The sequence below is a fragment of the Ruditapes philippinarum genome, unplaced genomic scaffold (assembly GCF_026571515.1).
Source record: "Ruditapes philippinarum isolate M1 unplaced genomic scaffold, ASM2657151v2 ctg832_1_1_1_1, whole genome shotgun sequence".
Lineage (NCBI taxonomy): Eukaryota > Metazoa > Mollusca > Bivalvia > Venerida > Veneridae > Ruditapes > Ruditapes philippinarum.
In genome coordinates this window covers 202,895-230,740 of record NW_026857120.1, presented here as the reverse complement: position 1 = coordinate 230,740, position 27,846 = coordinate 202,895, and the positions used below count along the sequence as shown (strand labels likewise).

At 33.5% G+C, this 27,846-nt stretch overlaps 2 protein-coding genes across 2 annotated transcripts; both read right to left on the bottom strand.

Annotated features, from left to right (window-relative positions):
• Positions 1-310: 310 nt before the first annotated feature.
• LOC132748830 (putative tyrosine-protein phosphatase auxilin) lies at positions 311-2,969 on the bottom strand. The gene is made up of 2 exons (XM_060738479.1): positions 2,774-2,969; positions 311-941 (listed from the first exon to the last, which is right to left on the bottom strand). Exons 1-2 carry the CDS (start codon positions 2,945-2,947, stop codon positions 840-842), a joined length of 276 nt encoding a protein of 91 aa, XP_060594462.1. The 5' UTR covers positions 2,948-2,969; the 3' UTR covers positions 311-839.
• A 370-nt stretch (positions 2,970-3,339) lies between these two features.
• LOC132748832 (cyclin-G-associated kinase-like) lies at positions 3,340-25,960 on the bottom strand. Its single transcript, XM_060738483.1, has 22 exons — positions 25,733-25,960; positions 25,013-25,074; positions 24,623-24,682; positions 24,043-24,157; positions 23,613-23,752; positions 22,156-22,281; positions 21,703-21,792; positions 20,647-20,782; positions 19,210-19,356; positions 18,800-18,959; positions 18,577-18,629; positions 18,264-18,412; positions 16,813-16,935; positions 14,063-14,196; positions 13,719-13,832; positions 13,296-13,494; positions 12,934-13,013; positions 11,808-12,001; positions 10,310-11,407; positions 9,520-9,618; positions 7,771-7,917; positions 3,340-3,446 (listed from the first exon to the last, which is right to left on the bottom strand). The coding sequence occupies exons 1-22, from the start codon at positions 25,863-25,865 to the stop codon at positions 3,340-3,342; spliced, it is 3,666 nt and encodes a 1,221-aa protein (XP_060594466.1). The 5' UTR covers positions 25,866-25,960.
• Positions 25,961-27,846: the final 1,886 nt, after the last annotated feature.

Genomic DNA, 27,846 nt, shown 5'->3' with positions numbered 1-27,846 from the left:
AGAACACCCACAGAGAGAACACACATCTTATCAACAATATATTATGGTTTTTATATTATACCACCAAATGTGGGCTATAATCATATCTACATAAAATGTATATATTTCAGAATCAATTTCAGAATCAATTTCAGAACACTTTAATTCTTAGTTAAATAAAGGATGTACCACACTATATGTTAATATTTGTTTGTTTGTTTGTGTCATTTTACGCCTTTTTCCAACAGTATTTCAGTCATATAGGCGGGTAGTTTCCTAACCATCGTTCCTGGAGAGTTACACCAGTACTTGACGACCTTCCTCCGCGCTAAACTACCAAAGCATCTCCCGGTTAATATGAAACACAATTAAATTCTGTGTGAATTGAAACACTATCCAACAATGTTCTAAATCACAAATATGACTGCTTTTAAACTTAAAATGCTCAGAACATTATTACAGCAATTTTGAGTTCAGTGGTTTCACACCAGTCGTAAATGTCACATGAAATAAATATCATTAAAATCTTAAATACTCAAACTGTTTTGTCTAGAATAATGTATTTTGACAAATATTAATTATTACAGCAGACTTTAATGATATATTTTTCTGTTTATTGTCAAGATTTATGATAAAGATTTTGTCCAAATGGATGGTTTCAAAATTATCCTAAATATAATACTGATTTTTTATGAACTTTTTAAAAAAAAATTTTCTTAATAAAAGTAATATTTTCTCATAAGATAAAACAGAATAATGTTGTCAAGTTAAAGTCAGGTGACTATTAAGTTAGATGACTGGTTCCTTGCATCTGTATAGACTGGTTCCTTGCATCTGTGTAAGATATAGGGAATACACATTCAGTAGAGTGATTTCATGCCCTCCTCTTCAAACTGGGCCCAGGCATCATTCAATTCTATAAAGATAGCTCTAGCCAATGGAAGATGTGGTGAATCGGAAAGCTAAAATACAAATTATATATACTATTAATAAATGTACAAGCCACACAAATATTTAGAAATTATTGAATGCAAATGGATGCCTTAATCAGTGCATAACATAATAAAATTACTGGACGTGACGTCCTAACAGAACATGCGTTAAAGCTGAGTAACACGTTGATGTTAAACAACAAAGCTATGAACAATGTTTATTTTTTCAATAAAAAGATCCAAACAGTGATCTATTGTTAAGACATGCTTTGGTTAGACACAAAATATCCAGGAAGCCAGCTCTAAAACTTTTTATTTGCAAAACTGCATTCTGTGCTTAATTTGGATAAAGTTAACATGTTTTTTTTTCTAAGGGTTTCTTCACTTTTATCCATTTTTTAAAAAAATCCCCCACTTAACAGCAATGGCTACAGAAACTAGAAATGTGTCCATAGGACACGGGTGTCCCCACTGCGCCACTGTTCTGTCAATCTTATGACTCTTGGTCAAATATTTTTTGAAAACTAAAAATCTTTTACTAAGTAAAGGGCAAGAACTTTACAAATACTGAATAAATCCACAAGCAAACCCAAAGGTGCATAAGTACACATGCTGACCAACATTCTTGTAAACTTTCAGGCCTACAAGTGAAATACTTTTTGAGCTATGCATGAACAAGTTGAAAATTGCAAATTTATACTACTGTAAGTCAAGGGCAATAAGGAACAAGGAACAAATAACAACATAATGAAATGGTTTTTACTAAGTCAAGGGAAATAACTCTACAAATACTAGATAAATCCACAAGCGCAACCCCAGGTGCAAAACTAAATATGCTGAGCAACCTTCCCGTAGGTCAAATCCATTTTGAATTACATGCGACACAAGTTGAAAATTGCAAAAAAAGTCAAGGGCAATAACTCTAAAAATACTAAATAAATTCAGACGAAAATAAGCGGTGCACAACTACACATGCTGATCAATATTCCTGTAAAGTTTCATGACTCTATGTCAAATACTTTTTGAGTTACATGCGACACAAGTTGAAAATTGCAAAATTTTACTAAGTCAAGGGCAATAACTCTAAAAATACTAAATAAATCCAGACGAAAAATACCAGGTGCACAACTTCACATGCTGATCAACATTCCTGTAAAAGTTTTCATGACTCTAGGTCATATACTTTTTGAGTTACGTGAGACACAATTTGAAAATTGCAAAATTTTACTAAGTCAAGGGCAATAACTCTAAAAATACTAAAAATATCCAGACGAAATACCCAGGTGCCACAACTTCACATGCTGATCAACATTCCTGTCAAGTTTCATGACTTATCAATACTTTTTGAGTTACATGAACACAAGTTGAAAATTGCAATTTTACTAATCAAGCAATAAACTCTAAAATACTAAAAATATCCAAGACGAAAATACCCAGGTGCACAACACACATGCGATCAAACATTCCTTAAAGTTCCCCCTTGACTCTGGTCAAAAACTTTTTGATTTAACGTGCGACACAAAGAAACAACGGACAACAGGGAAAATCTAAAGCCCCCCATTAAAGTGGGGACCAAAAAAAACACCAAAATGTTTATGTAATACTGATAAAAATTTTCAAAAGAAAAGTTAAGAAAATGCTTTCTTAAAAAAACAAATTTTTTGCAATTTCATTGGAATTAAGCTTTTATTATTTCCACCTTTTCCCAGATTTTATAATATAAAACTTCTGCTTCTTTTGTAAATAACCACGATTGTAAGTTATTATTTTTAGCCTTAATTTGGTCAGAAGGCAAGTCTGTGCAGGTTCGGCCTGTATATTATAAACATAGACCTGTCAATGTCATTACTAGAGATCATTACCTTATCAGGATGTACAGAGAGTACAGCCTTTCTGTAGACTTTCTTCACCTGATCTGGTGTGACAAGATCATGCATACCACATTGTTTCCATCTTTTTTCATCCTCCCATAATACAGTATGTAGAGAACACAGTAATGCTCGAATGTTACGTTCCTTTCCTTGTGTCCACTCCATTACCTGTTTACATACAGAGAAATAATTATTAGTAAATATTAGCATTTAAATGTGTATCTAATTCTAGCATATAATGGGGCAAGTTAGAAGAAACTTTCCAAAATATGACAAATATACTAAGCCTAAGCCCCTGCTGTGACTTTTGACCTTTGAGCTAGGAACACAATCTTCTTTTGTGATCATGTGTACCAATTTATTTTTCAACCAATCATGCATACAATAAGTAAAGACACACAAATACATAGATATGGGTTACACAATTTTATGGAAGGGGGCATAAAAACTTGAATATTGAAACATTACCCTCAGTAAAAATACAAAAGAAAGAATCATCTGAAAATTTTTACAAAATTTTTTAATGGGAATTTTTTCCCGCCAATTTTTTTTTCATATCACCCCAAAACTTTTTTGGGCCCTTTACTTTTTTGGGAAAATAGTCCCCCTGCAACAAAAATCAATGTTGCTTTACTTGCATGGGTTTTTGGTCCTGCATTTTGTCCTATTAAAAATATACAAAAATTTCTTTAACTATACAGAATTCTGTCAAGGAATATAAATTTTTCCAAAAAAGGGTGCCCGCTTTTCCTTATCTAAATCTTTCTTAATATGTCACCAAAAAATTTAAATTTTTTTATGTTTTAAATTTTAAAAAAAGTTTAAAAAAATAAACAAAACCCAATTTAACGGGGGAGCTCCATGAAATTTTGGCACAGGAAAGTATAAACTAGAAATGTGTCCATAGGACACGGATGCCCCCACAGGCCACTGTTCTGTCAATCTTATCAATCTTATGACTCTAGGTCAAATATTTTTTGGACTACATGTGCCACAAGTTGAAAACTAAAAATCAACAAAGGGCCATAATTCTGTTAAATTTGGTTGCAGCAAAAATACCTTCCTTTACTACCATCTACACATTAAGGTTGTTCATCCCTTGAAGTTTAAGCAAAATCTGCCATCCGGTTTAAGAGGAGTTGTGTTCACAAAATTTCTACATAGTATATAGTGAAAAAATCAACAAAGGGCCATAATTCTGTTAAATTTGGTCGCAGCAAAAATTCCTTCCTTTACTACCATCTACACATTAAGGTTGTTCATACCTGGAAGTTTAAGCAAAATCTGCCATCCGGTTTAAGAGGAGTTGCGTTCACAAAATTTCTACATAGTATATAGTGAAAAAATCAACAAAGGGCCATAATTCTGTTAAATTTGGTCGCAGCAAAAATTCCTTCCTTTACTACCATCTACACATTAAGGTTGTTCATCCCTGGAAAGTTATGCAAAATCTGCCATCCGGTTTAAGAGGAGTTGCGTTCACAAAATTTCTACATAGTATATAGTGAAAAAATCAACAAAGGGTCATAATTCTCTTAAATTTGGTCGCAGCAAAAATTCCTTCCTTTACTACCATCTACACATTAAGGTTGTTCATCCCTGGAAGTTTAAGCAAAATCTGCCTTCCGGTTTAAGAGGAGTTGCGTTCACAAAATTTCTACATAGTATATAGTGAAAAAATCAACAAAGGGCCATAATTCTGTTAAATTTGGTCGCAGCAAAAATTCCTTCCTTTACAACCATCTACACATTAAGGTTGTTCATCCCTGGAAGTTTAAGCAAAATCTGCCATCCGGTTTAAGAGGAGTTGCGTTCACAAGATTTCGGGACGTACGGACAGACGGACGGACAGACGTACGGACACTCGGACGGAAAAGTGCAACGCTATATGCTCTGTGGGGGCATAAACAAGAGGGCCATGATGGCCCTGAGGTCGCTCACCTGTATAAAGCACCCCCCCCCCCCCCCCCCCCCCCCGCACCCAAAAGAAGATGTTTCATGCTAAACATCTAAGCTCTAGCTCATTGGGCTTTTTAAAAGAAGATTTTTTTAAAGTTTTTACTATACACATATAGTTAAAAACAATGACACCCCTGGGGCAGGGCCAGTTTTGACCCCAGGGCTTTTATTTGAACAAACTTTGTAGACACTTACTAGAAGATGTTTCATGCTTAATATCTAAACTCTAGCTATTTGGGTTTTTTCAAAGAAGATTTTAAGTTTTTGCTATACACATATAAGGAAAATCAATGACCCCCTGGGCGGGTCCAATTTTGACCCCAGCGCTTTTATTTGAACAAACTTTGTAGACACTCACTAGAAGATGTTTCATGCTTAATATCTAAACTCTAGCTATTTGGGTTTTTTCAAAGAAGATTTTTTAAGTTTTTGCTATACACATATAAGGAAAATCAATGACCCCCGGGGCGGGGCCAATTTTGACCCCAGGGCTTTTATTTGAACAAACTTGGTAGACACCTATTAGAACATGTTTGATGCTAAATTTCTTAGCTCTAGCTCTTTGAGTTCTTTAAAAGAAGATTTTTTAAGTTTTAACTATATGCATATAGGGAAAATCAATGACCCCCTGGGGCTGGGCCAATTTTGACCCCAGGGCTTTTATTTGAACAAACTTGGTAGACACCCATAAGAAGATGTTTCATGCTAATTATCTAAGCTCTAGCTCATTGGGCTTTTTAAAAGAAGATTTTTTTAAGTTTTTACTATACACATATAGTTAAAAACAATGACACCCCTGGGGCAGGGCCAGTTTTGACCCCAGGGCTTTTATTTGAAGAAACTGTGTAGACACTTACTAGAAGATGTTTCATGCTTAATATCTAAACTCTAGCTAATAGGGTTTTTTCAAAGAAGATTTTAAGTTTTTGCTATACACATATAAGTAAAATCAATGACCCCCGGGGCGGGGCCAATTTTGACCCCAGGTCTTTTATTTGAACAAACTTTGTAGACACTCACTAGAAGATGTTTCATGCTTAATATCTAAACTCTAGCTATTTGGTTTTTTTCATAGAAGATTTTTGAAGTTTTTGCTATACACATATAAGGAAAATCAATGACCCCTGGGGCGGGGCCAATTTTGACCCCAGGGCATTTATTTGAACAAACTTGGTAGACACCCATTAGAACATGTTTCATGCTAAATATCTTAGCTCTAGCTCTTTGAGTTCTTTAAAAGAAGATTTTTTAAGTTTTTACTATATGCATATAGGGAAAATCAATGACCCCCTGGGGCGGGGCCAATTTTGACCCCAGGGATTTTATTTGAACAAACTTGGTAGAAACTCATTAGAAGATGTTTCATGCTAAATATCTTAGCTCTAGCTCTTTGGGTTCTTTAAAAGAAGATTTTTTTAGTTTTTACTATATGCATATAGGGAAAATCAATGACCCCCTGGGGCGGGGCCAATTTTGACCCCAGGGCTTTTATTTGAACAAACTTGGTAGACACTCACTAGAAGATGCTTCATGCCAAATATCTAAGCTCTAGCTCTTTGGGTTTTATAAAGGAGAATTTTAAAGTTTTTTCTTTCGGTTGCCATGGCAACCAGAGTTCTGCATGGAATTAAATTCTTTGAACAATTTTTAAAGGTGACCACCAAAGGAACATTCCTGTGAAGTTTGGATGAAATTGGCTTAGTGGTTTATGAGGAGATGTCATCTAAAGTAAAAGTTTACGGACGGACGGACGGACGCCGGACGAAAAGCGATCACAAAAGCTCACCCTGTCACTTTGTGACAGGTGAGCTAAAAATGAACAAAGGGCAAAAACTCCAAAATTAGGCAAGGCAAAGTTATGTTTTTTTTGCACTGCACTTCTCTTCAATGAGCTCTATCTATCTATAAAGTTTCGTGATGATATCTCTTATAGTTTCAGAGTTATATCCCATGTAAAATTCAAAGTGTAAAAATGAACAAAGGGCAAAAAATCCAAAATAAGACAAAGGTGTGTTTAGGTTCTTTAGCATTGCAGTTCTATCCAATGAGATCTATCTACCTACAAAGTTTCATGTTGATATCTCTTATAGTTTTAGAGTTAATGTCCCATACAAAAGTCAAAAAGTAAAAATAAACAAAGGGCAATAACTTCAAAATAAGGCAAGGCAGAGTTATGATTCTTGTGCACTGCACTTCTACCCAATGAGACCTATCTACCTACAAAGTTTCATGTTGATATCTCTTATAATTTAAGAGTAATGTCCCGGACAAAGTTCTAAGAGTCAAAATGAACAAAGGGCAAAAACTCCAAAATTAACCAAGACAGAGTTACGGTTCTTGTGCACTGCAAACCTACTCAATGAGATCTATCTATCTGCAAAGTTTCATGTTGATAACTCTTATAATTTTAGAGTTATGTCCCGGACAAAGTTCAAAGTGTACAAATAAACAAAGGGCAATAATTCAAGTATTAGGCAAGACAGAGTTATGTTTCTTGTGCACTGCACCCTACTCAATGAAATCTATCTACCTACAAAGTTTCATGTTGACATCTCTTGTAGTTTTAGAGTTATGTCCCGGACAAAGTTCAAAGTGTAAAAATAAACAAAGGGCAATAATTCAAAAATTAGGCAAGGCAGAGTTACGGTTCTTGTGCACTGCACACCTACTCAATGAGATCTATCTACCTACAAAGTTTCATGTTGATACCTCTTATAGTTTTAGAATTATGTCCCGGACAAAGTTCAAAGTGTAAAAATAAACAAAGGGCAATAATTCAAAAATTAGGCAAGGCAGAGTTACGGTTCTTGTGCACTGCACACCTACTCAATGATATCTAACTACCTACAAAGTTTCATGTTGATGCCTCTTGTTGTTTCAAAGTTATGTCCCCGACAAGAAAAGCGGACGGACGGACGGACAAGGTGGCGACTATATGCTCCCCTGAAATTTTTGGGGAGCATAAAAAAAAACTTTGAAACCTAAACATAATTGTTTTTTAATGTTCATCAAAAAACACTAACACTTACCATGAACTTTCTTTGAACCTGTGTCTCTAAATACACTCCCTTGATTGTAGTTTGGCCTCTTTGACTGCTGGTTGCTAGGAGCAGCTGTACTTGGGCTTGCTCTCCCACCTCCTGCTGGCTGGTTTGGTATTGGCTGCTGCATACCACCTATATAAACCAACGTTCAATTATCATATCCTTGTATATTTATCATAGTACAATGAAAACAAACTGGTCATAACTTAGTAACAAGGGTGCCAAAGTCACAAAATACGCCCATTTACGAAAGCTTTAGATGGAGATGGGGGCATTATGGATAAGTGTTATCTAGCAAGCAAGTTTTTATTCTTGGCACTGTGTTGTTAAATGAACCTTAAAACAAATCAGTAGGGAAGATATGCACAGGATGTGTGACCTTGACCTTGGTCGCAGGGACCTGAATTTTATGCAAGGCACTCAGCCTCACAATGATTAACATTTGTGCCAAATTATATTGAAATCCCTCTATGCATGTAGATTTTTGCTCCAGACAAGTGTTTTCCTATGAGCTCTAACTGTGACCTTCACCTTTGACCTAGAGACTTGGTTCATGTGCAGGGCACTACGTCTCATGGTGGTGAACAATTCTATAAAGTAACATTAAAATTCCTCCATGCATGTAGAAAATATGCTCCGGACAACATCTGGATATTTAATCATCTCCAGTGACCTTGACCTTGCAAATATTAACCTAAATTAAATGTGTCACACCTGTAGTCATGATAGTTACCATTTGTGCTACAATCCATCAATAAATGATGACTAAATGGTCCCTATACACATTTTCAATTTTTTATCTTAACTTTGACCTCTATGTGTAACCTTGACTTTGGTCGCAGGGATCTGAATTTTGCGTGCGACACTCAGCCTCACAATGGTGAACATTTGTGCCAAGTTATGTAGAAGTTTTGCTCCGGACAAGCGTTTTTCAATGAGCTCTAAGTGTGACCTTGACCTTTGACCTGGAGACCTGGATCATGCATGGAGCAATACATATCATAGTGGTGAACATTTCCATAAAGTATTATAAAAATTCTTCCATACATGTAGGAGATATGCTCCAGACAAAATCTGGATATTCCATCATCTTTAGTGACCTTCACCTTGTATATATTGACCTAAATTATATGTATCACAGCCATAGTCTTGATAATGACTATTTGTGTTACAATCCCTCAATAAATGATGACTAAATGGTCCATATACACATCTTCGTATTTTTATCTGAACTTTGACCTCTATGTGTGACCTTGACCTTGGCCGCAAGGACCTGAATCTTGCGCGTGACACTCCGCCTCACAATGGTGAACACTTGTGCCAAGTTATATTGAAATCTCTCTAAACATGTGGAAGTTTTGCTCCGGACAAGCATTTTTGAATGAGCTCTAAGTGTGACCTTGACCTTTGACCTAGAGACCTGGTTCATGTGCGCGACACTGCTCCTCATAGTGGTGAACATTTCTATGAAGTTTCATTAAATCCCTCCATACATGTAGGAGATATGCTCCGGACAAAATTGGACGCCGCCCGCCCGCCCGCCCGCCAGGGGCGTTCCCATAATACGTCCCATTTTTCAAACGGGCGTATAAAAAGAAACACATTAAAATATGTGAATCGTTATGGCTATCTATGTAAATCCTTTTCCTAATCCTAAATTTATATTCTTAAATTCAATAACAGGAAATAAAGTTTGAGGTAATGAATACTTAAATAAAGTTGAAATATACATACCCTTATATCCTGATCCCATGGGTGATATACTGGGCTGTTGTTGTGGGGGTTGGTTTTGTTTCTGCTGTGACATACTGCATGCTGGCTTCCCAAAAGCACCTGTAACCATCATTTATAACTAGGTTATTTATAACTCAATCTAGTCAAATACTTATAGTATAACATAATGGCACTTGAATTTTTTTTCCAATTTAATAAACAGAAATAGAACATTAAAGCTGCATTCCTCCAGATAAGCCGAAATATTTCAAGAAAACAAATATTGAGAAAAATGCACTAAAATTTCAAGAAAGATTCAAGTTAAATGTGCGATTAATGACTGATTTTGCAATAAATATCCAATATTTCTTCTGCATTACTTACTAACATGTTAATGACTATTTTTGCAAATTTTGACCTCTTTTTGCAGTTAGCCTTGATTGTAAGCATTATTTTCAATGTGCAAATTAGCATCTTTGTACGCATTACAATTTTTTACTTTTAAACACATTTTCAAAATGTTCATGAAAATCTGTAGAATCTGGATGCATGCTGCTTTAAAAAAATAGTTAGCCCTATACTATTCTCAAGTATTGATTTTTCTAAGGTTCACAGTGGGGGATAATTCAAGATAGAGTTCTGGGTCAACTGGACATAATGATATATTAGTTTCAAGTGGTTGAAAGCACACAAATATCATGCAAAACCTTAACCAGGAATTTTCCATGTTAGAACATGTTATAAGAATTAAAACAATTCTATTTAACATTCATGTGAGAATTCTATGAAGATAAAAAAAATGCTCTCTTACCAAACTCTGCAAATGGATCAGCAGGTTTTCCAGAAGTTCCTGTTCCAGCAAGATTTGATCCTTGACCTATACCACCCTTTGTTTGGAATGATCCGCTGTTAGCCCTTGGAATGTTGCCTCCCATCTGCAACCCTTGGAATGTTCCACTATTGTTTCTAGGGATGCTTGCACCTCCCATTTGTTGGAATGTACCACTACCACTATAAGGTATATTGCCACCAGCCCCAAGATTAGAAGATGAATTATTTCTTGATATATTTGGACTAGAATTAGTTGACACAAAAGAGTTCCAATCGCCCATTAGATCTCCTGAGCCTGACTCTGCTGCAGGTTTTGAACTAAATGAGCTTGATTTACCAATACCCATGGCATCATTATTTTCTGATCCTGTCATTCCATTGGAAACTCCAAAAGGATCAAATGCATGAAATTCATTGTTGGGTGCTGTTACAGTCACAGGTGGTGCATCTTGTGATTTTGTATTACTGGAAAATGCTTGGAATGGATCAAATATATCACTTTTGGTATTTCCACCTATTAAATCAAAGTCAGCAGAACTTGAACCAGCTGTTCCAGAAAGTATATCAAGATTTGATGCAGGTTTTTCTATATGCATGAGGTCTATATCATTGGCTAAACTGTCTCCATTATTTGAATTAAAGAAGTCTACTTCTGGCTCAGATTTATTTCCAGGCATATCCTGGAAATTTGCTTCAAATGGTTTAAAATCTTTGTTTTGTTCGCTAGATTGCACATTGCCAATATCACTTTTTCCATTTACCCCACTCACTCTGTGTTGTGTTAAAGATGCAAAGTCATCCTCATCATCACTGGTGTTGTCTAGGAGATTACTCTCATCTTCTGTTGGCATTCTTACTTCTTTGGGTTGTTCACTAACTTGTTTGTCCCAATCTAATGTTTCAAAAAAGTTAGCAGTAGGAACTTCTTGTTTTGGTTTCTGAGTAGACTGGTTATCTTTATTATCACTGGTGGAATTGACTGGTTGCTTATTTGTTTCACTCGGAACATGACTTGGACTCTCATTAGAACTGACACTAGAAGATCGAGCCAGTCTGGCTTTACCTCTGTCTGATATACCTGCACATACAATAAACAGATATAAAGTAAACATGTAACCCATAGATTTAACTAAAATCTTAAAAAAATGCAGTCGAAATATCAAAATATATCAATGCCTGATTAGTTTATATAGAATTTATTGTAGTTTGAATGTGTAGGGAGCTATTAGTTTATTACACATTAACTATTCCTTTAGGTTGCCTTGTCATGCCATTCTGCATACAGTAAAATTCTTTGAACAATTATGAAAGGATTCATCAACTGAACATTCCTAAGAAGTTTCAAAGAAACAAGGAAAGAAGTTGACAAGATATTTGATAGTAAAGCAGGGATAGCTGAATGAACCTATATGGGGTAGTAAGTGATTTGAGCATCTTGTGATCTGGTGAGCTAAAAACAAGTTAATATTTTATCATACCAAATATACCCATGGTCTCCTGCAGTTCCTCTTTGTTTGAGAACAATATTCTAGGTGAAAGTTTCTGTACATCAAATTTAGCCCATGGAAAATTCTGTTCTGGTGGTCGGTCTTTAGGTGATACGGTGGTATTTAACATGACAGTAAACCTTTCTGGGTACTTGTCTGGTGTATCTAGTTGGTCTAAATCGTATCTACAAAACATATCTTCATAAATACCAAAACATTTCTATCTAAACACCAACAATATTTTATAGGAGTTTAACATGTTATTTTGGATCAATGAAAAATTCTATACAAATGGTTTGTTTAATCATGATTTCATACCGGTATGTCGAATGGTGATTTTATTGTTTTTTGTTTGTAATAATATAAGACGTCTGTTTCAAAGTCTAACATAATACTTACTGGTCAGGAACCATCAACCGAACATTTTTTGAACATTTTTCCGTACAGATTTCATAATTTTTAACCTAGAGACCTACAAATTTTAGACAGTTCAGCTAGGTTCTTCTCCTAACTTACAAACTAGTTTGTTTATTTCTGATTGTATTGACACTTATATCTGAGGCTCGAAAAGGGGAGTATAAAAATTACCTAAAATGTCTACACTACAGTACCATGTGTCCGGACAGATATGTACATGATGTGATTTAATTCAGATAAAAGCTTGGGTGTTTTAATTTTTGGTTTTTTAACATGTTATAAAATATTTCAGCAACAAATGCTGAAGTTTTGGATATTCTATTGTTTACTCTGCAAATGATTATAGTTGGTATACGAGGTCAGGCATTGCTTTCTTGACCCCCAAATTTCAATGTCAACATTCTTGTAATAGACATTAAAATATTACCATTTACGAAGGTTGAAATAAATTTATTTACTTAATTTTAGAAGAAACATGCATATATTGTTGATAAAAAGTAACTGACAACCACTGAACAAAGACAATACTAAATTAAGCATTTTTGGAGCCGTCCGGGTTTGGTGGTTGTCCAGTTTTGGTGGTCCCCAACCAGTACAGGGACGAATTGAAATTTATTTGGTTTGGTTTTATAAAAATTGAGTTACTTTGTAAATATAATTTTATTTGGTTTTAAAATCAACTGGATTAATTGAAACTTACTGTGTAAATTTAAGATTTGTTCGGTTCGGTTTCACAAAACCTGAATTGATTTGAAACTGGAACATTTTCATTGAAGTTATCTGAAATAGAAAATAAATTCATAATAACGATCATACGTAATAAATCATACAATCATGGTGTATCAATAAACAAATAACAAACGCAGGAGAAAACAGTAAGACTGTGAATTGTCAAAAGATGTGAGGACATCAAGAAAGCATGAATTCATTTATTTGTTTTTAAATTGCAACTCTTATCTGGAAAATAAAGCTGGAAATAAAATGCTGACTTCAGACAACTAAGAATACTGTAATTCAACAAGACTTATATTCAATGTCTGCATTAATATCAAGTTGATTTACCTTTCCTTGTATTTTGCCTCCAAATGTAGATCTGGCATGATATACAACTATAGTGATATCACCAGCTGCTGATATATTGAGAGGTAATGTCACCCTACCCTCAGCCTCAGAGAAACCTTTCATCTTCTCATACTCCTGGGATGTTGTTAATATCCTGTCTTCACCTACATACACCTCAACAAATGGTGTACAACCATTCCTACAGAAAATACAGCCAAACACAACTAGTGTCATATCATTGTCATACAACAAATAATATTTTTTCTTTTAAACTTAAATCTTTTATAAAAGAGTTCACATGCAGAAAATAATCTATACAGGGAATTTTCTGTTTCCCCAGTGTATAATAGTATAATCATAGAGTAATAACAAAATATTGTACAGAAACATATCTGAAGCAGTGTGAGAATGCATATAACTTACTTCATTTTATTGAATAGAGGAACAGGGGCTAGAGTAATGCTGTTGAGTATAAGAGCTTTTGTGTGGGGTTTATATGGATCTTCCGATACCATTTCACTCAAGTACTCTATATACCTGAAAAAAAAAACAACATTTTTATATATCATTTCAATTTGACTCTATGGCAAAAACAACAACAATTTACATTAACTAATGCAAATAGTATATATACCAGCAATAATAGACTTTAGAACATACAGACTATTCTATGGTTGACAACACTTCTGTAGATGAAAACAAATTTACTTATTTAAATTTTGCCAAAAACATATACTATTCCTTTTAAAGAACAAAATACAATTTACCTTCTTTGTGATGGCATAACATCAGGTGGACATCTCTTGGTAGCAAACATTGTTAGTGCTTGTTGTGGTCCATCAAATAGTCGACAGAACACAAGAAATGCTGCAGCTACAGTAGCTGAAGTTGCTTTACCATCCTGGATATACACATTATATATTCAAACTAATTTCAGGCAAAACAAATTGGAAAACAATTTCAATTTTTATCTATTTCAAACAAACAATGTTTACGTGTATATTACAAAGTATGAGGTCTTTTAAAAATAATACCCATTACATAACATAAATAAGCAACTGATCAGTCCTACAATCATTATCAATTTTTCAAACAAAAGTACATAGATAAGCCTATAAGCTTTGAATAACATATACATATAATGCAATATGATTCATACTAAATAATGATTGGTATAAAATATAGCCCTATAAGGTTCATACTAAACAATGGATGACATATAATATAAACCTATAATATTCGCACTAAACAATGAATTTAACATAAATATAAACCTATATGATTCATACTAAACAATGGATGACATACATGTATAAATATTCAACTAAAGGGACTAGGTTCATACTTAACAATGGATGACATATAAATGTAAACCTATAAGATTAATACTAAACAATGGATAACATAAACAAGAGGGCCATGATGGCCCTGAAGTCGCTCACCTGTATATAGGCCCCTGGAGCGAGGCCAGTTTAAACCCCAGGGCTGTTATTTGAACAAACTTGGTAGACACCCATTAGAAGATATTTCATGCTTAACATCTAAGGTCTAGCTAGTCAAGTTTTTTTCTTTACACATATAGTTAAAAACAATGACACACCTGGGGCAGGGCCAGTTTTGACCCAAGGGCTTTTATTTGAACAATCTTTGTAGACACTTACTCGAAAATGATTCATGCTTAATATCTAAACTCTAGCTATTCGGGTTTTTTCAAAGAAGACTTTTAAGTTTTTGCTATACACATATAAGGAAAAGGAATGACCCCCGGGGCGGGACCTATTTTGACCCCAGGGCTTTTATTTGAACAAACTTGGTAGACACTCACTAGAAGATGTTTCATGCTTAGTATCTAAACTCTAGCTAATTGGTTTTTTTCAAAGAAGATTTTTTAAGTTTTTGCTATACACATATAAGGAAAATCAATGACCCCCGGGGCGGGGCCAATTTTGACCCAAGGGCTCTTTATTTGAAAAAACTTGGTAGACATCCATTTGAACATGTTTCATGCTAAATATCTTAGCTCTAGCTCTTTGGGTTCTTTAAAAGAAGATTTTTTAAGTTTTTGCTATACACATATAAGGAAAATCAATGACCCCCGGGGCAGGGCCAATTTTGACCCAAGGGCTCTTATTTGAACAAACTTGGTAGACATCCATTAGAACATGTTTCATGCTAAATATCTTAGCTCTAGCTCTTTGGGTTCTTTAAAAGAAGATTTTTTAAGTTTTTACTATATGCATATAGGAAAATCAATGACCCCCTGGGGCGGGGCCAATTTTGACCCCAGGGCTTTTATTTGAACAAACTTGGTAGACATCCATTAGAACATGTTTCATGCTAAATATCTAAGCTCTAGCTCTTTGGGTTTTTTAGAAGAAGATTTTTTTAAGTTTTTACTATATGCATATTGGGAAAATCAATGACCCCCTGGGGCGGGGCCAATTTTTACCCCAGGGCTTTTATTTGAACAAACTTGGTAGACATCCATTAGAAGATGTTTCATGCTTAATATCTTAGCTCTAGCTCTTTGGGTTCTTTAAAAGAAGATTTTTTTAAGTTTTTACTATATGCATATAGGGAAAATCAATGACCCCCTGGGGCGGGGCCAATTTTGACCCCAGGGCTTTTATTTGAATAAACTTGGTAGACACTCACTAGAAGATGTTTCATGCCAAATATCTAAGCTCTAGCTTTTTGGATTTTTTAGAAGAAGATGTTTAAAGTATTTTCTTTTGGTTGCCATGGTAACCAGAGTTCTGCATGGAATGGAATTCTTTGAACAACTTTGTTAAGGCTTCACACAAGGAACATCCCTGTGAAGTTTCATTATGATCTGCCTGATGGTTTCAGAGGAGATGTCGTTTGAAAAGTGTGAACGGACAACGGACAACGTACGACGGACGAAGAGTGATCCTAATAGCTCACCCTGAGCATATGCTCAGGTGAGCTAAAAATAACCTAATATAATATTCATACTGAAACATTAATAGAATATAAATATAAACCTATAAGCTTTGTAGTCACAATAGATATCATATTAATATATTTCTATAATCTTGATAGCCAATTCACAGTAAATAACTTATGAGCTCTTTACTCACTAAACAATGTATAGTTTGATTGTTTAATTGGGTTTTATGTCACACCGACACAGTATAGGTCATTTGGCGACGTTCCAGTTTTACTGGTGGAGGAAGACCTCAGGTGCCCTTCCTTGCATTATTTCAGGCATGAACGGGCACCTGAGTAGAACCATCAACGTTCCATAAGCTAGCTGGATAGCTTCCTCACATGAAAGAAAGTCCCTGTCGGGATTCGAACCCACAGCAGTGAGGGCCAAGTGGTTTGAAGTCAACGACCTTAACCACTTGGCAATGGACGACCCAAACAATGGATAGTATATAAATATAAATCTATATGCTTTATATACACTAAACAATGGATACATATATATATAAACCTATTAGCTTTATATCACTAGTAATGGATAACATATGTCTATAAGCTTCATACTCACTAAACAATGGATAACACAGATGTTCTTTGGATTCTGTCGTAACCACAGATGCATATTTTTACAAATGGCAAATAAGTTGGCTAAAGTAGGAGCTTTTCTTGCTGGCCAGCCACATTCTGAAACCTACAGACAAAATGTTTTAGTTTTCTAGTATTATATTAAATAAACAAGAAAATCAAAGGAAGGAGAGACCACACGTCAAACATCAGGATGGTTTGTAAACTGGATTATTCAAGGATCTACAAGTTTCTGTCTTTCAAGACCTTCATCAGGATACATTTCAATGAAAAATTACTATATTAATTAGATTACTCAAGTTACTCAAGGGATATAATTTCCTTACACTTATATCTAAAACAATGTATATAACAAAGAGAATATATGTGACTATTGTATTAATTTCCCTCTACATGTTAACACAATTTCTTTCATTTTCTGTATTTGTTTACAGAGTGTTGCTACATTTTAACAATGGCAATTGTCATATATAATAAATATTAGTTGACTTAAACGATTCATGCAGTATAAATTAATTTTATATGTGCATAAATATACAATATTCATGAGTGATCTCAAACACTTGATATACAAAATGGCATATAACGCAAAAAGTATATAACAATACTTTTTTAAAGCAAATATTTGTTTAAACAATCACTTGTTGTTCATAAAATAAAATATTGCCCTTAACTTTACTTCTAGACACAATATTACACTAAAATATTAAACAGAATCTTGACTCAATATTACTCAATAACCTGGGCTCAAATTTATTCTTTAACATCAATCTAGGCTCAAACTCACTATGTACAGCCAATCTAGGCTAAATATTCTCTTTTATGTAACACTTTGTACCATCACTCTAAGCTCAACATCACTCTTATACAATAATCTAACCTCAATATCACTCTGTACCATCAATCTAACCTCAATATCACTTTGTACCACCAATCTAGCCTCAATATCACTTTGTACCATCAATCTAACCTCAATATCACTCTTTTACATCAATCTAACCTCAATATCACTCTTTTACATCAATCTAGACTCAATATCACCCTGTACCATCAATCTAACCTCAATATCACTCTTTACATCAATCTAGACTCAATATCACCCTGTACCATCAATCTAACCTCAATATCACTCTTTTACATCAATCTAACCTCAATATCACTCTTTTACATCAATCTAACCTCAATATCACTCTGTACCATTAATCTAACCTCAATATCACTCTGTACCATCAATCTAACCTCAATATCACTCTTTTACATCAATCTAACCTCAATATCACTATGTACCATCAATCTAGACTCAATATCACTCTGTACCATCAATATAACCTCAATATCACTCTTTTACATCAATCTAGACTCAATATCATTCATGCCATATAGGTGTCATTTAATTTAAAGGTGTTTTATCCAAATATGAAAGAATGATCTTACCCTATTTTCAAACTTGGCATTCCTATATTGTCTTTGTGAAATATTGTAAACAGCGTAAGAATTTCTATGACGACTTTCCAGGTAATTTCTAACATCATCTATATGATTCTTTATAGCAGATTCTACACCTTCTGCTGGGAATGACATAACTGGAAAAACAATAGATCATCTTTTTTATAAAAGACAAGCACAAAAACATACAAGTGTAAAAAAGTACATGTACTTAAAATAAAAACATTTTACAAATACATCATACACTAGAAATGTCATATAAATCAACAATACTAAAAATGAAAATCTTTCCATAGATTACCTGCTACTCGAGAAGTTATATAGCTTATATCCAACTCAGATTTGTTCATCGTTCTGAAATGTTGAAAAAAATGTAAATATTTTCAAAGGGTGATTTTTATGAATAATATTTCTGAACTTGTTGGTTGCTATATTTTGACAAACTAATATTGAATACAGAATATTTACACTTTTTAATCATCTTTCCTAAAGAATAAGCTAATGAAAAAACAAATCTGACATACGCTGACACTGTTTCCACAACTTTAGCTGAAGCATCTTTTACATTTTTCATGAGACTACCTGCTCCCATCCTTAATGAACTGAACAGAGAACCAGCTGCAGTATCTGAGCTAGCTTGTTGTCCAGCACTGACTGGTTCCCTTGCTGGACTGGGCGGGTATACTGAAAATATTCACATTTACACTTTCACACATCTACTCTATTCATTAATTTCAAATCAAATACATTTATTTGTATTTTAATAATGTTACAAGAAAGTGTCATTTGGAATAAGATTTACTGTAGCAAAGAAGTACTGAACAAAGAGGAAGAACTACTGTCTATAAATTAATTAGCTAAAATAAATATGAAGCAATGATGACACAAGTTTCAAACTATCCTAAAATCAGCATTATGTTTTGTGTAAATATACCTGGCTGTTGTATCTGTGATTCTGTAAGCAGTGACTGTGGTAATGGTTCAGTCAGACGTACATTTCTCGCCTGACCTATCTCTTCTAGTCTATCTATCACTTCATTTATATTTGGACGATCCACAGGGTTAACCTTGAACATACCCACTATAACAAAACATATAACTTTCCTGTTTACTGTCTGATTAACTGTTCTGTTAAATCTAATTCACAAGTAACATTTCTTTAATTGTGACATGTATGTTAAAACTTGTAGCTGTAAAAATGCTAAGCATCACTTCTTTGCAAAAACTAAAATAAAATTCTACAAGAGCTGTCCGTAAGACAGCGCGCTCGACTTTTTTATTGCTTGCCAATAAAAAAAGTTTTTGCAGTAAAAGGCAATACAAGAATCTCTGTATTTTTAAAGTGAACAATGGCCATGAGCATTAAGATATTTAGTGAAGAATTATTTTACTGAATTGTGTGATACCCTTGAACACTGCAGCAAAGTTTGAAATGTTTAAGTCAAAACATTGACAGTTAAGGGCCATAATTCAAATAAAATCTTTGACAGAATTACCTTCTCCTGGACATGTTTGGGAATCATGATTGTAAACAAGTATTCCAACTTTCAAATTAATATCTCAAACAGTTCAGTCAAAAAGTGGACTGGTACTAAAAACTTAACCAGAGATTCTAAGTCGATAAAAAGGCCTTAATTTTTTAAAACAAATCCTTGACAGAGTTACCTTCTCTTGCGTACAGATGGGGGTAATGATGTGAAATAGCATTAAAAGTTTCAAAGCAATATCTCAAAGGGTTAAGGCAATAAGTGGATTTTACCCATATTCAATGTATTTTCTAAGTCAAAAAGGGGCATAATTCTGTCAAAACCTTGACAGAGTTATGTCCTCTTGTCTGTTGATGAAGGTCGTGATGGTAAACAAGTATGGTCAGTTTCAAAGCAATACCTCCAATGGTTTTGAAATAAAGTGAGGTGGTACAAAAAACTTAACCAAGCTCAATACACTTTCTAAGTCAAAAAAGGGCCATAATTCTGTCAAAAACCTTGACAGAGTTATGTACTCTTGTCTGTAGATGGAGGTTATGATGGTGAACAAGTATGGTAAGTTTCAAAGCCATACTTGTAATACTTCTGAAATAAAGTGGGGTGGTACGAAAAACTTAACCTAGGTGTGACGCCGACGCCGACGCCGGGGCGAGTAGGATAGCTCCCCTTTTCATAGAAAAGTCGAGCTAATAAACTATATTTTTTCACATTTAACAAACATTATAACACTGGGACTGATTCACAGACTTAGCAACATGTATATTTCTCAATTCCTACTTGCAGGATCATATTACTAAACAGTTACACTTTAATGAAAAGTTGTTTTTTTTGTTTTTTTTTAATAAAGTGGTTATGAAATGATAATACTGGACATTTATACATACTTATGAGATCATGGAAGACGTTATATTCTGTATCATTCTCTGGTATAGAGTAGTTGGCATTTATAATTCTCAATTTGGCTGAATCTTCATATGGATGAACACCAAAACACAACATATATAGCACACATCCCAGGGCCTGAAAGTTAACAAGTTAAACATACTCTTTTAACATTTCTAGTAACAGATCTAAACATGATGCTATTTTAAATATTCATCTTTGTGTATGATTTATGTCTTTTATTGTACATAACATTTCTGATAACTTTCCTGAAAAATATCCAAGTTCTTGTTTTACATGATACATTCTGAGAAATTACATTTCTAATTTCTAAGGTTATATAATGCTACTAAAACAATGCAATACTGTTTATCACTTACTAATCCTTATCAGGAGGGTCCAACTGAGACTAGACTCTACTAAAGTGATTAAATAACGTAATTATACCTAACCATTACCATAAATCAAAGTAAATTGAACATTTAAATACATATATAATCTCCCCTCCAAAATAGTAACCAATTAATCACGTTGAATGAACATCTTAACAGTTAAATTTGTTAAAATCTACAGGTCATGTCCAATCACCACACCAGGTTCAGCATCTCTAAACCTAAATGTTTTAAGTTGATAAGACAATGATTAGGTGGCAAAGGTCACACTGACTTTGACCTTTGACTTCTTGACAGACAATAGGAATTAACTTCAAGTCATGACCAACCTCCCTACCAAATGGAAGGACTGTAGGCTAAAGATTTCTCTAGTATCTGATTGAACAAGTTTTATGGCTAAAAATACAATGACCTTGACTTCAAAATCGATGTCAGTCCTCTACAAAATCGGTATCAGTCCTCTACTAGCCATGATCAACCTGAAAACCAAACCTTTGGACTGTAGGACAAAACACTATCTAATTATTGGTTGGAAAAAGTATGGATTGCAGACAGAAAGATGATGTGCAAAGAAATTTACCTACACTTCTTCCAAGGTAAGCATAATAACATTGTGAAAAGTTTAAATATAGAAAAAGGATGTCAAAAACATAATAGAATATTTACCCATATATCCAGTGCTTCATTAATTGGGAAATTTTGATATAAATCTAACATTTCTGGTGTTCTGTACATAGGTGTAGTATTTTTGGTTATCTGAAATTATAGTTTAATTGTTCAAAATTATCACTTTTATTAACATCACATTCACAGGAAATTATAAACATGAAACACATTGATTTTTTATGTTATTTAATAAAAACACAACTTACATGTATGTTGAAAAACAAGCAAAAATGCATGTAAATATTAATTTACACCTCGAAGAAATAACAAAACATTCATTAAACATCTGATTAATCATTAATATTACAATCACCTTATGTTATAAACATATTTTTACTGAATAATTAATTGACGATGTGTTTCCTGAAACATCTCAAATAATTAAATATGTTCAGATAAATTTGTTATACAGCATTCACTAGTACATGATGTTAAAAAAAATCATATACATACCTCATCCTCTACCAGACTTCGTCTCATAGCTGACCAGGTTTCATCAGGATAATGTGTCTCTGTTGTTGCACTCCCAAAGTCACACAACTTGATAAACCCTTTACTACTGATCAACAGATTCTCCACCTGAAAAATATAAATGTTTACTTTATCATTCTCTCCATAGTAACAAACATACAGCTTGTCACAAGTCTTAAATGAAGCCACTCTTGTTAAACTATTTCTTAGAAAATTGAGTGTGTTATGCACTGAATTATTCTTTACAAGTTGTATGCTAAGATCTACATGTGAAATGTTTGAGTCAATTACCAGTAACCACTGATAGTGTTTGAAATTATTTTTTGTCCAACAGAATTGCAGTATTTCAAACGAATCGTAACACATTTACTTTGGTAAATAGGTAAACTAAAATCAGTCTAGTAAATCGACTGTTTCAAAAAATAATTTAAAACACTTAGTTAAAGGTTATTAGTACGCATTTACAAAATTTAATTGGTCGCGCGGTTGTGTCGCGCCTGACCAATTTAATTTTGTAAAATACATACTAATAAACTTTAACCTACACCAAGCAGTTATTATGGCCACAGGCCCACACTTTTTATCATTATTATGTTGGTTATCAGTTACAGCCTACATTAAACATAATAATTATAACATATGCACACATTATTTTATAAAACACAATTGATACAAGATTCTACCACACTAAATCATATATGACACATTACTTTGACATTGCAAGAGAAATGTATAATCAGAAATTATATAAAACATTGATTTTCTTCCCTAAATGTGTTCCCTGTTTACTTTTTTCTTTCAGCAGGCCTTTACATCATGTAATGGTTAGGCTGACATTGGAAATCCTACCAAGTACCTTTCATCCTATCGGACCGCCAAAATTTATTGGCACATTGTACATAAGTTATAACCAGGAAGATTTTAGAAAACATGTATTTAACAATCTGGATGTTTTTTCTTCTACTTGAAATGATGATGTTTCAACAATATAATTTATTTCCCTAAGAACTTTGGCCTTTTGCTCTAGGGAAGTGTGGTATACATGGAATGAACCAATGACTCTCAATTGTATAGTGCATAAAGAAACTTTCTTTAAGATACTGGATTAGAGGAGAGCACATGATATAAACTATACAGATTTTTTTTTCATGAAAGATCTTTTTTCCTACAGGATACCTCTGTTGGTGGTACTGGTACAAGCATACTTATATCATATTCAATACTATAAATACATATAAATAAAATCTAGACATATATTAAAAAAATATATATATATATATAATATGGTTATCATCCTAAGATAAGACAGATCAAGTACAAAACAACAATGTCATATTTGTTTTACTGGAATAGCATTATGCTGCATTAAATACTTGATACATTATAAATTGATTTCTACAAGTTCAGACAGAAGAGCATAAATGTACACTAAAATATACCTTTAGATCTCTATGAATGATAGGTGGGGACTGTTTGTGGAGATGTTGAACTGCCTTACACGTCTGGTAGAATATCTTTAATACTGTTGAACATGGCAGTGGTTCTTCCCTTTGGTTCAACAAGTCTACAACTTGTCCACCTATAATATACAAGATAACTTCCATTCTAATATGAACATTTACACTCATGCATCATTAAGTATTGATCTATGACAATCATTTTATTGCTGACACAAAGTGATCATATAACAGTATCATCATAGTTTTGTTAAATGTTAAGAATAACATATCTATCCATCAGTATAAATTATAATATAACTACCTCATCATTCTCAATGACTCATTATTCAATAAGCTAAATCACCGAATCAACAGAACATAGAAGAAACTAACAAATTCTGTATTGATAAAAGCATCATTAAAAATCTACCTGTACATAACTCCATAAGAAGAAGGTATTCTGCCTGACCATGCCCAGACTCTTCCTTCCCTATAGAGGCTGCTGCTGTAAACTGGACAATGTTTGGATGACCAGTCAATTTTTTCTTGGTAAAGTTAAGGTTTTTATATTTTACAAAAACTAAATAGTTCTTGAAATTCATACAATAATTGCTACATAATAAAATCCTTGATATATAGTAAATGATCAATCTTAGTTACAGAAGATGAAAGATACAATTGTTCACTGTACCAGTGAAAGATTAACAACATAAGCAGTTAAGCCAAACCCTACATTTAGCAACAGTATATTAAAACAGATAAAATAACTGAACTTGAGTCTTGATCACTTAAAAACTTTATATAAAAAAAACAACTCAGACAAAAAAAAAGAAAAAAAATGATTTTCAGTTACTAGAATAGTTATATAAAGTTTATTATTTATAGTCACAGTAAAATTTTGAGACCAAAAAATAATTGAAATATTGTTAAAATTGTTAATACATTGATCATAAATCTCGAAAAGCAAACATATTTACAACTCTCAGTCAGTCAGTGTTATAAAAGGATACAAGAAACTTGATCTCCTGTACCACAGCTTTATTCTTCTCCTCATCATTGGCAAGAAGTCTCTGAAATAATCAAACACATTCTTGCTTTAAAATAATAACTTTTGCACAAAATTTGATTTTCAGTTTAAAAATAAAGTTTGATGAATAAGATTAAGAGTACACTACAGTATGTGATTTTCAGCTTTATTTACACATTTTATGTAAATTTTAAATTTTGCATATTGCAAATGCTGTATTATGAATACTAATTAAGTATACATCTGACAAATATCTATCAAACAAAATTTTATGGCCATCAATGTCATATCACATTCGATCAATTATCTGAACAAGTTAGGTCTCAAATTAAGTTAAATCTAATGTTTAAACTTTTAAAGTTTTGCATCTTACCTTTAACGCATATTCCTTCCCACTAGCATTGTCCTGGGCAACAAACACAAAGGCAAATCCCCCTTTTAATAGGAAAGAAAATATACAAAATAAATGCTGCAAGTGAAAATAAGTGAGAAAAAAAAATCTTTTATAACTAGGGACTATTACTAATAGACATTTGCTACAATCCAAAACACTTAGTTTAAATAAACTTTTCTGAGAGTACCATTAGTACCTGCATTTCCTCCTTAAATGACAGATATATATTGCTCCACTTTTTTTTATCAAGTTGTCTTATTTACAAGTAAACTTGTCATTTGACAAAAGTAACAATTTGAGTCACAGTAAACTGTTATTTATTTACCAATCATATTATGTTCACTCTTAGATTATTGAAAATAATTTCATCAAGCTAGACATATATCTAAATTCTAATGATTTCACCACCTACAAGACATTATAAACCAGCGACTTCATTATTTAAAACAAGTACTTAAGACTTTACTTTTTAACTTTCACTGTCAGTTTGATTTTTGTTTTAGGCCAATAAAAACAAACTTGTTTTGTTCCTTAAAAAGAGATACTATTGTATATTATATTTCTTTAATGTCATAATGTACTCAATTTTGTGTCATTATATGGAATCCAACCATTGGCGTTTGGATCCTCCCCTTTTGTTGTCGACATGTAGGTTCTAAAAATAATCAAAAATTAATGTAAGTGGGTGGGGTATCCTACCTTCAGCGATTTTCTTCTTCACTCGGAGCTTTTGATTACCAAGCTCAACATATTGACCAACAAAATCATGCTCATCTCGAGTACCAGCACTGCCCCCAATAAATCCAAATGCTGATTTAAAGAAATCGGACATATTTAAGACAAAAGTCGATAAAATACATTTATTATGCCAGGAAGCCTGGCGTATCACTAATGTGACGTCACTAAGCTATCATAAGTTGAACCGTCATTAATTGAATTGTCGCATTTTTTTTATATTTTTTTTTGTTGTCAAGAAACAACTCTTTTTTATTATTGAACTAGTTAAAGAGTTAAAAAGTAAAAAACTATAAGAGCGACAGAATAAGTAAACAGTGTAAAACGGTATCCACAGTAATTTTACGACATATTTTTTTACAACACCAGTGGAAGATTAACGCGTGGTCCGTGGTCGTGCTGGTAACAACCCCGAAATTTAAACTCCATACATTATTGAGAATTATGAAAGGGGAATGAAAACCTAAAATGATTTTGTTGCACCTAAACTCCTATTTATAAGTAATAAAATACTAATTTACCGAATTAGTAAGGAGACATAAATCTTAATATAAGGTTTAATACTAAAAAATAACATTTTCGACATTTGGTATGGAATAAAAGGTAAAAGTTTTTTTATATATCAGTAATAAGCTTTCCTGCCTATAACACTCGCGAGAGAAGTTGGCAGTTCCACGGACTTTAATTACATGTAAATAAAGTCACGGACATTAATTGTAATATAAATCCATGATAAAGTTCGCGGCAGTACCATATGGCAGGGTCTTTCAAATAGATTTGCTAAGATAATGAAAGGTAGACCAATCTGTCTTTTCATAATAAATTTTGCAGGACATGTTACATTATACACTGACGTGCAAAAGAAACGCCCATTCCTATTTGATGTCCGATTTTTTAGTATTCGTGATTTTAAAAAACTTATTTTCATCTGCAAATTTGAATATTTTTAATTAAAAAATGATCGTTAAGAAATTATCAAAGTGTTACAGTTTTTAAAAAAAATGGAATTTTAGATAGACCTGTCGTGGAATTTTCATTCCGAAAATCAGTAGCGTGTATGTCCACCTCTACTTGCGACAACAGCAGCAAGGTGGCGTCTAATGGAACCGCACAAATAGCGTAGAAGATAACGAGGGATTCTTCTCTACTCCTGGTGCAGCGCTGCCGTCAGTTGCTGGACGTTTGCTGGCTGGGGTTGACGTCGACGTATCCGACGTACAAGGTAATCACACATGTGTTCAACCGGGTTGCAATCCGGTGAACACGCCGGCCAAGGCAAAGCCAAAGTTGTTCGCCTGAAGAAAGTCCCGGGTGGCACGTGCAACGTGTGGTCGCGCGTTGTTGTGCTGGTAGACCAGGTTTTGAAGTTGGCGGAACATCGGTACAACCACAGGACGTAAACGATAAGATAAGATAAGATAAGATAAGATAAGTTTTATTTCAAGTCGGCAAGTTTTCAACAGTACAACATAAGCTCTAGGAGCTTTTATAACCGACTGTATATAACATAAAATATAATATCAACAAAGATATAGAGGATATTTGTTTAGTTCAGTGTAAGATCGGAATATATTTCACCGAGTGAGCACCAAAAGGTATATTTCACAAGTGGCGCAGCCACGAGTGAAATATGAACTTTTGGTGTTCACAAGGTGAAATATATTTCAATCTTACACTAAACTAAACAAATTTTCTTTTTATTATATGCAAAGAAACGTTTTAAAAAGACATTTAACCTAATACTGAATGAAAAGCGCGCCAAATAATAATATAACGTGACGTCATTTACGATGTCACGTCATTAAGTTGGTTCCCAGTACTGTGCACGCTGGTATTTCACTGAAATAACGTAAGGGGCTTAAATTCAAAACAGTGAAATTATCAAAGTGGTAATTTCACTGTTTCAAACAGTGAAATTACCATTTTTATATCACTGATATATTTCTATAAACCACCGAAAAGCATGTAATAAAAAACAGCTGCAATAAAAATTGATTAGGCATAATCTATACATAAAATGTATACGTAAAACCTGGTCTATGTAACGCCTTGCTGTGAGGTTACCTTGGCAGACGACA